Source organism: Rattus norvegicus, chromosome 7 (assembly GCF_036323735.1).
Source record: "Rattus norvegicus strain BN/NHsdMcwi chromosome 7, GRCr8, whole genome shotgun sequence".
Taxonomy (NCBI): domain Eukaryota; kingdom Metazoa; phylum Chordata; class Mammalia; order Rodentia; family Muridae; genus Rattus; species Rattus norvegicus.
In genome coordinates this window covers 134,190,688-134,203,608 of record NC_086025.1, presented here as the reverse complement: position 1 = coordinate 134,203,608, position 12,921 = coordinate 134,190,688, and the positions used below count along the sequence as shown (strand labels likewise).

At 51.3% G+C, this 12,921-nt stretch overlaps 1 protein-coding gene across 4 annotated transcripts in view; it reads right to left on the bottom strand.

Moving 5' to 3' along the window:
• Acvr1b (activin A receptor type 1B) overlaps positions 1-12,921 on the bottom strand; it is a 43,403-nt gene that overhangs the window by 4,781 nt on the left and 25,701 nt on the right. For all 4 annotated transcript variants that reach the window (XM_039078579.2, NM_199230.2, XM_006242315.5 and 1 more), the window contains 5 exon segments: positions 11,154-11,384; positions 7,963-8,130; positions 7,060-7,216; positions 5,806-5,930; positions 820-950 (listed from right to left, as the gene is read on the bottom strand). In XM_039078579.2, coding sequence (XP_038934507.1) covers positions 820-950; positions 5,806-5,930; positions 7,060-7,216; positions 7,963-8,130; positions 11,154-11,384 — 812 coding nt within the window.

Here is a 12,921-nt window from a genome sequence, read left to right as displayed (position 1 = left end):
TGTCTCAGGCCTGCCTCTTTCTGGGGCACCCAGTCTGTGCGCCGTCTTCCTCGCTGGTGTCCTCGGGGCCACCTTTCTAGTCTGACAGGCCTGTTATAGCTGCCCCGAAGATGCCGCCAGGCTTGCCCAAGGCCACGGCCACTGACAGGCTCCCCCATTTCTGCTTACTCTTTTTTTTTTTTTTTTTGGTTCTTTTTTTTCGGAGCTGGGAACCGAACCCAGGGCCTTGCGCTTCCTAGGTAAGCGCTCTACCACTGAGCTAAATCCCCAGCCCCCATTTCTGCTTACTCTTGTCTGTCCTGCCTTGATTTCTCCCCATGGCAGGGAGCGCCCTTTTGTCTGGGCTATTACCTCCAAAGGGTTAATCTGCACGGTGGCCAGAAAAGTGACTACAGTCAGAGGCCTCGGTTGTCCTGGAATGATGCCTGTCCTGGAATGATGCCGGGACAGGAGATGCTGTGACCCTGGTCCTCAGGGCCTGGAATGCCGCATACCCATCTACAGAGCAGGGACCAGGACCACGCCCGCCTGCCTGGAGCACTCGCTCGCTTCCTACCTTCCTTCCACTTGCAGTCTGAAAGTGATCGTGTTTACTATTTTCAACGTGCCTGCTGCGTGTGACCCACCTACAGCGTGAGGCCAGGCGTGGAGTTTTCTAGCTGTAGCACTACATTAATGATAAAAAGCTTTACATTTTGGATTTACAGATAAAGGGTATATTCAAAAGTCAAACCTGGGAGTTGGCCCATTTTAAAAATATGTTTCTTAGCAGAGACAATCGGCAGATGAATAAGCCACAAACGCCAAGCAAGCTCCTACCTCATAACTCTGCCACCAGTTGGGGACATTGGGCCGTAGCTTCTGGTCACAGACGACCTTTCGCATTTCCTCAATGGAAGGGTCAGAGGGCACTAAATCATAATATGGCAGTTGATACTCTTCATGGACTCCTAGGAGAGGAGAAAACAACCTGTCAGCGACAGAAGGAGGAAAGGACAGCTACGCTTTCATCTGTGTAACCATTTCTCACTAAAATAAACCTGGTTCCTTTTTTTTTTTTCTTTTTTTCTTTTTTTTCCAGAGCTGAGAACTGAACCCAGGGCCTTGCGCTTGCTAGGCAGGCGCTCTACCACTGAGCTAAATCCCCAACCCCATAAACCTGGTTCCTTTGGAGAAGGCGGCTGATTCCAGGTATGGACGGTGTAAGGAATGCACAGGAGCCCAGCCAAACACCGCAGTCTGGGCATCTGGTTCTGGTGTATGGGAGGTTGGGGCAGGAGGGTGGGTTCAAGAGGATCTCGTAACCCCAACAAAACTTGAAAACATAGCCCCAAAGTCTTTATTCATTAAAAAAAAAAGCTTACAAACTATCCAGCTCTTAGGGTCACTTGAGCATTTTTCAACTGCCCAAAGCTGATAAAATCGAAATAAGACTAAGAAATCTGAAAGGAACACTTTTTCTACTTTTCTTTTATTATTTTATTTTGAGACAGGATCTCTCTATATAATCCTGACTGTCCTGGAACTCCCAAAGTAGACCGGGCCAGACCTGAACTCGGGTCCTCTTGCCTCAAGCATGCATCACCTCGCAGAGCTGAGCAGGAACTCATGGTTCACAACAACGTTAGGAGGAGCCCCACCCCTCTGCTGGGTGCTGAGAGTGAGCGGCTACCTGAGTGGGGGTGGGGTGGCTCCTGCATTTCCTTCTTCAAGCATGCACTATGGCAAGCAAACAGATAGGAAGGCAAAGCCCTTCTTTACTAGCTTGAGGCAGGGTCTCACTATGCAGTTTGAGCTGGCCTTGAACCCATGGTCTCTGAGGTGGGTACAGACCAACATATCCTGTGGTAAGGTCTTCCTTCAGGAAAAAAGCAGTCAACTTGCTGAAGGTAAATGACCTTGAATCAAGGCTGGCATGTTGGATTTTAGCCTCTAGTCATTCTGGCTTTGTAAATGGTCACCCTGATTGTCAACACCACAAAGGGAGACGACATTCTCTGACAATTTTTAAAACTAACTGTCGTATTTTTAAATTGTTTCCTTTAGATTTATACATAAAGTAACTCATAATAAAAAGTTAAGAAATCTAGAGCTGGGGTTGGGGATTTAGCTCACTTGCCTAGCAAGCGCAAGATCCTGGGTTCGGTCCCAGCTCCAAAAAAAAAAGAAAGAAAGAAAGAAAGAAAGAAAGAAAGAAAGAAAGAAAGAAAGAAAGAAAGAAAGAAATCTAGAGCTGAGCCTGATGGGTCTCCCTTAACCCAGGCCTTAGGAGTCTGAGACAGGAGGATGAAAGACTTGAGGTCAGTCTGGGGCAAAGTGGGAGCAGTACTTTTCTCACTTGTACCCCCATCCTAACAGAATAGCCTCGATCCACCACCACACCGCAGGGCCACCGCCATGCTGAAGTACTAAGCCACCTCTCTAGCGCTATGAGGTAAGATTTCCAAACAGAGAATCTGGCTTGGCAATAGCTATCTAAAGGGCAGGTGAGAGCTGACGCTCATGCCTGGGCCTGTTAGACTCTCAGATCTGTGCATGTCACAGCCACGCCACAGCCATGCCACAGCCATGCCACAGTCACGCCACAGCCACGCCACAGCCAGGCCACAGCCATGCCACAGCCACGCTACAGCCATGTCACAGCCATGTCACAGCCACGCCACAGTCATGCCACAGTCACGCTACAGCCACGCCACAGCCAGGCCACAGTCACGCTACAGTCATGCTACAGCCATGTTACAGCCATGTCACAGCCATGCCACTACAGCCATGTCACAGCCATGCCACTACAGCCATGCCACAGCCATGCCACTACAGCCATGCCACAGCCATGCCACAGCCATGTCACAGCCATGCCACTACAGCCATGCCACAGCCATGCCACTACAGCCATGCCACAGCCATGCCACAGCCATGCCACAGCCATGCCACTACAGCCATGTCACAGCCATGCCACTACAGCCATGCCACAGCCATGCCACTACAGCCATGCCACAGCCATGCCACAGCCATGCCACAGCCATGCCACAGCCATGCCACAGTCATGCCACAGCCATGCCACAGCCATGCCACAGCCATGCCACAGTCATGCCACAGCCATGCCACAGTCATGTCACAGCCATGCCACAGCCATGTCACAGCCATGTCACAGCCATGTCACAGCCATGCCACAGCCATGTCACAGCCATGCCACAGCCATGTTACAGCCATGTCACAGCCATGCCACAGCCAGGCCACAGTCACGCTACAGCCATGTTACAGCCATGTCACAGCCATGCCACAGCCAGGCCACAGTCACACTACAGTCATGCTACAGCCATGTTACAGCCATGTCACAGTCATGCCACAGTCACGCTACAGCCATGTCACAGTCATGCCACAATCACGCTACAGCCATGTCACAGCCATGCCACTATAGCCATGCCACAGTCATGTCACAGCCACGTCACAGCCATGCCTCAGCCATGCCACAGCCATGCCATAGTCATGCTACAGCCATGCCACAGCCATGTCACAGCCATGCCACAGCCATGCTACAGCCATGTCAAAGGCACACCACAGCCATGCCACAGCCATGTCACAGCCATGTCACAGCCATGCCACTACAGCCATGCCACAGCCATGCCACAGTCATGTCACAGCCACGCCACAGCCATGCCATAGTCATGCTACAGCCATGCCACAGCCATGCTACAGCAATGTCAAAGGCACGCCACAGCCATGCCACAGCCATGCCACAGTCATTACACATTTAGCCCCACTTTTCTGGATGTCACGAGGAAGAAGACACACACTTATTCACAGTTTAAGTGTTGCACATTGTACGGCAGGGCTGAGGGGACAGCTCAGGGGGTGAAGTGCCCTTGTGTAAGCAAGGGGCTGAGTTCAGAGCCTCAGCATTCATCGGAAGCTGGGAACACATCTGCAAGCCCACTGTGGGACCCCTGGAGCTCCTCGGCCATCCAGTCTAACTCAGGGGTCAACTGGGATGCCCTGTCTCAAAACCATGAGGTGAGCCTTTGGCCTCCACATGTATACACATGTGCACATACATCAAACACACACTTTTTAAAAAGGTCTGCAGGCATGATGTCATTGTACAGTATGTAAGGCTCTCCTTGTGTTTGTTACTCCAATGCTGGTTTCTACGCCATCACATCTTGTTTCAATCTGGACACGGCATTGTAATGCTGAGATCTAGAATCTGTCTCACGTTTGTGTAAACAATGCTCAGAATTTGTCAATAAATGCTGATCACCTGATACCTGGGCAGAAGAGAGAGTAGGGTGGGACATCCACCAGCCAGGGGAGGAGGGAGAGAGGGAGGGAGACAGAGACACAGAGACAAAGACAGACAATGACAGAGAGATAGAGACAGACAAACAGAAAAATTCAGACTGGGGTCATAAAGAGAGGGCCTGAGGCGATACCATGAGAAGAGAGAGCTAGAACAATACATTAAACTGCAGGTATCATGGGCTGGGGTAGCATAGAGGCTGATGTACATCATCTAACTGCTCTGTACTGAAGAGAAGCTTGGCAAAAGCTCTGGTGGTGAGCAGGGACCAGGAAGGGTCAGGAGCTGCAGTCGCCAGATTAGCTCACTGCTCACATATACATTAAAAACAACTCACCTTACAAAGACCCGCGGCGATTTTCTCTGTAGGAGGGATGCTGGTGCTTACACTATATATATTAACATATACATACTATATGCAGTCCAGCAGTACCACTGAGCTACACCCAGCTCCAGAATTTCCAGTCATCTTGACCTAGTCACACACAAGCATCTCCTCCATTACCTGGGTCTAACATCATGGCAGAAAAGGCAAGGAACAGAAGAAAGGGTCCCCTGGAAAAACCTACCTGCTATTTTTCATTCAGCTCCTTCCAGTAACTGGAACCTTTCATCAGAGAGGAAAGGCCCAGGGGAGGCCAAGCTCTGGACCACTCTGTCATGACCACATGGGAGAATATTTGAAGGTCATCATAAAACACTGACCTAGCGGGGTGGTACTGGCATACACCTTTAATGCCGGATTTGGGAGCAGAGGCCAGCTTGATCACAGAGCAAGTTCCAGGACAGCCACAGCCACTATACCAAGAAACCCTGACTCAAAAAACTGAAAAACCAAACCAAACCAAACCAAACCAAAAAGCAATGCAATTGTCTCCTGCTAACCCTGCTTTTGCCCCCTCACCAGGCTCTTGCATGAATAAACTCTGCGGACCGAAACTGTCAGGATCTGGTTTTTAATTATAAGAAACAACATTTTAAGAAAGTCCTAAGCACTCTTGCCAACCAAGAAAGTTCCACTCTTAGCACAAGGAGAAAACAGCAGAGCTCCCAGAGATGTGGCTAGGAGCACATCAGAACATGTGAGAACACACATCAGAACACACGAAAACATGTCAGAACATGTGAGAACATATCAGAACAACCTGCCTCTGAATCACAAGGCCTTGGCCTGTGTGTATCCTGGGAATTCTCTTTCTCTACAAGTTAATAATACAGTGTGTGAGGGGAGAGAGGGAGGAAGGGGTGGAAGAAAAAGAGGACAGAAGACAGAGAGTCTAGTGACCCTCAGACTGGTCATCACAAAGACTAGCACAGCTCAGCAGCGCGTGGTCCCAGGACTCAGGCACGTGACAGTCTTGCCTGGCATGGACAAAGCCCAAGTTCATCCCCAGACCTGTGCAGACCAACGCCATACAAAGCTGGCCCCTCAGCACAGCTGCCTCCAGGACTCTGGCCCCAAGCACCCACAGGCTGTGGAGAGGGGGCAGAGCGGGGGTAGACAGTACCTCCAGAATTGCACCTCCGAGCAATCTCCCAATAGACAAGCCCGAGGGCGTAGATATCGGCACACTTGAAGGAGTCAAAGTGCTTCATGTTGATGGTCTCGTCAAGTACTTCAGGAGCCATGTATCTGGAATGGAAGAAAGAGTTATGCAGAACATGAGGACGGTTCTCTTTATCAGAGAATTGGTGCTGAGGTCTGGGTGTGTGAGACGGCTGTTCCAATGCAGCTCTTTGGGGAGCAGAAGCCTTATCTCCTACTGCACAGCCTTTCTGGATTCAAATCTACACGGCAGCTCAGCGCTGACGACTCTTTCTGGAGCCCGTCTGGATTCCTCAGCACAGGCTGCCGTGGTGGGGCCACACAGATGGCAACAGTGGGATACTGCTGGAACCTTCGCTTTACTGAGGGGGACACAGTGATGAGGAGAGCTTAAATTTCATACTCAATTTCTTTTGTAATCTTAAGCTGACTTCAGACAAGTGAAAATAAATCTCGAAGTGATTGAAGTCACACTTAGTGACTGAGCAGTGACCCTGTGTAATTCTATGATGTAAGATGCCCACCTACACTCTGGAGCCTGGGTAGATGAATCTCAGGTCAGAAGGACAAAAACAGCAGCATAATTAGCTCACATAGACCCCCTCTTACACCCACCTCCATCCCATGATGTCAGCTATACATTTTCTTCTCTTCTCAAAGGAAGTGGAGAGCAGGCCACACCCCTTCCAGGCCACACCCCTTCCAGGTATTCCAGTCCCAGCCAATATTAGCTCTGCCTCACTCTCTGAGCTCACTCCTCACACCCACCATCCTGCAGCATTTCCCTGGCCTCCTCCAGAGTCTGGGATCTACCCTTCCCAACCCTGCTTCAAAATCTATTTCCTTTTTTGAACAAGAGTTTTGCTATGTAGACTGGGCTGTCCTGGAACTTGCTCTGTAGACCAGGCTGGCCTTAAACTCACGGAGATCTGCCTACCTCTGCCTCCTGAGTGCTGGGACTAAAGGTGTGTGCTACCAAGCCAGGTCTTCTACTCCAAATTCTTTCTTCACTGCCTTCCTCCAAGGCCATACTTGTACGGAGCTATGCTCTTGGCCCAGGTGCTTGCTAGATATGGCTGGGAAGTGTTCCAGTGTGAGGGACAGAACAACATTTGCCATCCGAGGACCAGGAGCTATCTCCTCCTGTGTGTGTATATGATGTATGCATGGGACATTCAGGCAAGGTGGCAGGCGAGGGCTGGGGCCGAGGACTTACCGTTTGGTTCCCACCCTCTGATTTGGAGCAATGTCTATGGTGTCAGTGACAGCATCGTGACGGACAGCTAGGCCCAGGTCTGCAATGGCACACATGCCATTCTTCTTCACCAGAATGTTCTTTGACTTCAAGTCTCGATGAGCAATTCCAGGCTTCCCTGGCAGAGACAAGCCGGGCATGTTCAGGGAGGTGTGTGCACAGCAAGTGCGTGATTCTGAGAGGACTCTGGGCTGAGCCTGGCCCTGTGTCCTTCAGGCTCAGACTTCTCTCTGAGTGAGAATAACAGAACCTCACAGGGACATGGAGAGGGTAAAATTATTCCCAGAATTAAGGCCTCACAATGACATAGTTACTGACTTACTGACTCACATTAAATCTCTCCACCATTCACCAGCCCCGGAGGAGCCCAGGTGACCAATGAGCACACAGAGCCGCCATCAGCCCAGGAGTCAGCTGGTGAGAGCTGCTGCCCTGGTCAACCAAGCACCAGTGGTCACACCGGGATCTGGAGGCAACAGCACAGCTGAGCGCAAAGCCTGGGTCCTCATCCAGGACGCGGACAAGCGGGCGCTGCACCTTGCCACCACAAGCTGTGCAAGGAAGGCGTGCCCGACCTCAGCGTGAGACGGTTACACGCTTGCCCCTGGCGTGCTGGTCTCTCTCAGTTCCATTCGTTCATGCTGTTCCTTAGCAAACGTCTGTGCCGTGCATTAACAGCAGCCGAGCCTGCATCTTATAGCTCGCCCTAGGGAGGGCTAGCCAATGAGGAAACCCATTTAGATTCTGTTCTTGCTCAATACAGCTAGCAGCTTTGTTCCTCACGCGGAACCACCATTGCCAGAGTTTGTCCCCAGCTGCCTCAGTGAGGAGGACCACACGGGGATGGACAGGCTTCCTACTCACCCTGAGTGCCCACAATCTCCATATGCAGGTGTGCCAAACCACTGGCTGCAGACAGGGCCAGTTTAATCATCCCCTCAATGGTCACTGTGTAGCGGTTCAGATAATCGAACAGTGAGCCGTGCTCGTGATAGTCAGAGACAAGCCACAGCTGGGTCCAGGTGCCATTGTCTGCAGAAACGAAGACAAGGAACACAGAAGGAACGCTATGCAACACAGAAGAGGACAAGACACACACAGTGCCAGGTTCAGGAGGACCTGAATGTGCACTTCCTGCCTCTATACCTCTGGCTGCTCCTTGACCCTGCTTCCCCACAGCAACCTCCAAGGAGGATAGGGTTCACTTCTCTCTTAGGCTTGCTCCCATATCTCTGTGTGTGGTGGTTTGAACAAAATTCTTCCCCATAACAGTCTTGGGCATTTGACTACTTGACCCCCAGTTGGTGGCTCTTTGGGAAGCCTAGGAGGTAGGGCCTTGCTAAAGAAAGTATGTCTGGGGCAGGCTTTGGGGTTTCAAAAGCCACAAGCCATCCTTCTGCTTGTAGTTCAAACTATGAGCTCTCAGCTCTGCCTCTGCCTCACCACCTGGACCATGCGAACCACTTGGGAAGCTGGTTTGGTCCTGGTGTCTTTATTAGTAGTAGTAGTGTTATATGGTATTATCTTTAGTATTGTTGTTTTGTTTTGTGTTTTTTAGGATATCTTTCTTTCCTTATTTTATGAACAAGTGCTCTATCTGCATGTACACCTGCATGCCAGAAGAGGGCACCAAATCTCACTATAGATGGTTGTGAGCCACCATGTGGTTGCTGGGAATTGAACTCAGGACCTCTGGAAGAACAGACAGTGTTCTTAACCACTGAGTTATCTCTTCAGCCCTGTGTTTGTTTGTTTGTTTGTTTGTTTTTGAGACAGGGTTTCTCCGTGTAGCCCTGGCTGTCCTGGAACTCACTCTGTAGACTAGGCTGGCCTTGAACTCAGAGCTCTATGCCTGCCTCTCTGCCTCCCCAGTGCTGGGATCAGAGGTGAGTGCCACTGACTTGGTCGTGGTATTTCATCACAGCAGCAAACAGGAGACCGGTCAGCAGGGACAATTCTCAACAGCACACTGCTTAACTGCCCAATCTGGGATGTGTGGTAGCCGGGAAAGAATGTGCACTGAGGGAAGCACTGGCTCAGCTCCGTTCCCGTTCCCGCTCCCGCTCTGACAGGAGACCCAAAGAGCTCCACCCACTACCCACCGTCCAGGAGGAGAGCCTGCCCAGCAGCTGTCTCACTGGATAAGTCTCCTTCCAGTTGGTGGCCATCCTCAGGCCAGGGGCCATGGCAAGAGCAGAAAGATCCCATTTGTGCACCCGTTACAGAGCCAAGAATGCTCTGCCTGCCATGCGTGTGCAGCCCACTTTTGAGCATTCCCACAGAAGCCATCTTGCCCTGCAGAAAAGCAATGGAGGCAGGAAACACGCTGGTCTCTCTTTCACTTGGGGTGGCAGGAAGGCAGGCAGGGAGAGGAGAAAATGACAGTATCCGATGGGGGAGGGGTGTCCTTGTTGCTGTTGCTAGGAAGATTGGAGACTCAGGCGAAAGCTCCCAAATTCTAGGTTCGTGCTAATCCCAGGGCCTCACATTGGATATATCATGATAACAAGGCAAGAAAAAAAGGGGTGACTCCCTCTTTTTCTGCCCTAACTTAGGTTCCACAAGCCAGATCCCAAGTCACACAAGCTTCCAGAATCAATAGAGACCGGCTGCTGGAAGCGTCTGAACGTTGGCGCCTCTGACCCCAACGGGAGCCATATTCTAACCAGCAACTCCTTTCTGAGGCCATGGCTCGCCAGAGGACAGGTGGAGGCTGTTACTCATTCTAAGACATCTGGGCTAGCAGCAGCTCCTCAGAGCTCTGAGACTCTGTCTCCTTCCCCTGCTTTAAAACCCAAGGCTCTTTAAAGCTTGTGGGTGCCCTGCAGCACTCTGAGGAATGCGATCAGGTGGCACTCCTCATAGGACCTGTGAACACTAGCCTGTAGGTATTGTCACAACCACCAGACACTTCTAAACATGACCCAGGGCCCTCATAATATCTCTGTTCCGGGGTACCAGAGGTACCTGCCCCTCTTTCCCTGGGGTCGGTCTCTGTAGGTAGAAACCTGGCCCACAGTGACCAAGAGATGCTGTGATATTAAATTAATACTCATCTCTAATTACTACTTGTTCTTCAGCACCAACTATGGTCCTTGCACGTTTGCTGTGCAAGCCTGAGTTTAGGCTCCCAGTGCTCACGTAAACATCAGGCGTGACACATGTTCTTGTGACACCAGCATTGGACTGGAAGTAGAGGCAGGAGGATCACAGGGATTGATCCACTGGTGGCTAGGCCAGCCACTCAGTGAGCTCTGTGTTCTGTGAGAGACTCTATTTCAAAACATAGGGCAGAAAATAAAAACAGGAGAACAAAGACATTGACTGCTGGTCTCCATATGCGTCCGCACGCGCACACACACGCACACGCGCGCGCGGGGGCATGCACAAAAGCCCAGCATAGCCTGGTCTCTCACTACTCCTCCCCTGCTCCTGCCGTGTGACTAAAAGGCGGAGACAGGAGACTGCATATTTGAGGCTGGGCTGTCCTCTATGGCGAAGACTCTACCTCATAATGCCCTCCATAACAAAGCAGAAAGAAAAGATGGGGGTGGGGGGAGAGGCAGGAGGGAGGACTGGCAGCAGTAACTTAGGGCTTTAGGTATAAAACAGGCGAAACTAGTCTCACAGCTGCTGGGTGACTCTAAGGCAGTGTCTGCTTGTGGTGGCTTCCCCACAACAGTGTGCACAATGCTTGTGTTGTGTTGTGTTGTGTTGTGTTGTGTTGTAGAATGTGTATGTGTCTCTGACACCATTCCTGCCCAGGCAGGTGAGAACATAATTCCTTATTGTAGCAGTTTTCAAAACAAGCACATGGGAGGCCCAGTGGAGGCCACGCTGGGTACAGATAAGAGGAAGGTGGGCCTGCGGGGCTGGGGGCATCGGGGTGCCTTCTTAGCAACAACCCAGGTTCCCGTGTGAACCTCTTGGTATAAAAGGCTCCACATTTAAAGTGGCTTTGGAACTATGGTCTTATTAGGACTTCCTCTGTGTACCGCAGAGCAGCAGGCCTCGCTAGCGCCCCCCGAGTGGCAGCAACGGGAGACTACATGTACCTTTATTGTCAGCAGCAATAAACCCAAGGATGTTTTCATGGCGCAGCATGACAGTCTGGTAGATCTCTGCCTCCCGGAACCACGACCGCTCTTCACGGGAAGAGAAGATTTTCACAGCCACATCACCACCCCTCCAGCGGCCACGCCATACTTCCCCAAACCGGCCCTTGCCGATAATCTCTTGTAAAACAATGGTTCGGGCCACTGTGCGCTGGACAAAAAGGGGTAACCCTGTGGGCCAAAGAATAGAGAAAATCTGACACTGCAATTCTGCTAAACTCTGGGCATACCACACACACAGCATACCCCCAGAAAGGCCTTCCACCAGGTATCTCTTCACTCTCCCTGGCCCAATAGCCACAAAACGTACAGCGAGGCTGGAGCCATGCTGGCTGGTTGACCAGCAGGCTAGCATAAGTCAGCACAGAAAAACACACACTAGCTGCCCTTAGCTAGGACTTCCCCTCCAGGATATATGGATGAAAGACCTGCTTGTAAATCTTTGACTAGATCTACCAACTCACTGATGTCTACATTATTCTGATGTAGCAGGAATAAAGTGAGCAGGCTCCTGAGGTGGGCACCCTGCTCACTAGCCACTAGAGGGCGATGCTGTGTGGCCAACAAAGCAGACCCACGTTCTAAGCACACAGAGCACCCAGCTCCACAGGGACCAGGAGGTTCCAGTGTAGACTGGGGACCACCCACACCACTCGTCACTGCGTCGTTGACTCATCTGGTGTCTACCTCCCTTCCTATCCAATCCTTTACCTCATGGCTGACTTGGTCGTCTTACAGCCATTGCAACCCAGGGTTTGCTGGACTCACTGTGTGCTTGATAAGCATGCGGCTCTCCACTAAGGACTTTACAGAAATTCCATCCATCTCCGAAAGCTTATGCCCTCCTCCTAAACACTCGCTCTGCCTGGTGTCCGACCCGTCTCAGCCTGTTCCTGCCCCGTGCACCCACACACAGCCCTGCTCCACTGCACCCTCTCTAGTAAGACACCGGCAAGCGAGAGGACCCATCCTCCACACCACTGCAACACTTCACTCTGACCTGCGAGATAAAGTGTGGCCCCCAGAGCCCTTGATACCTGACAGTCTGCCTCTGCCCCTCCAGGCACACCATGCCAGCCTCCTTATAGTGAGTCTTTAAACAAACCATGGACCCTGACAGCTTTCTGTTCTTTGCATTCAAAGTCTGTGCTGTGGCCTGGAACACTCCCTGCTGTTTACCTCACTTACAACTCAACCTGTCCTTCAAGACTCCCCTGTGTGCACCCTGTCCGACAATTCCAACAGCCATGCCAGCCCATCTGAGCACAGGCCGGGCCAGCTCCTCTCCAGTCTCTGTCTAGGGCTCAGCACTCATTTGTTAAGGGAGGCCCAGAGCTACAGACACAGCATGAGCTGAATGCTTTAAAGACAACAACATTACCAAAGACCCAGTGTCTAGGCTAGAGAGCCGGCTCAGTGGTGAGGAGCACACACTGGGCCAGGCATGGAGGGGCACACCATCAATCACAGTGCTCAGGAAGCAAAGGCAGGTGCATTTCGATGAGTTTGAGGTTAACTTAGTCTACATAGTAAGTTCCAGGCCAGCCAAGGTTACATAGTGAGGCCTTGTCAAAAAGCAAGGATCTTCTTCCAGAAGATCCAAGTTCAGTTCCTAGCACCTACATTACATGGTTCACAAAGTCCAGCTTCAACGGCTCTGACATCTCTGGCCTCTAAGGGCACCTACTCATCTGCACATACTTGTCCC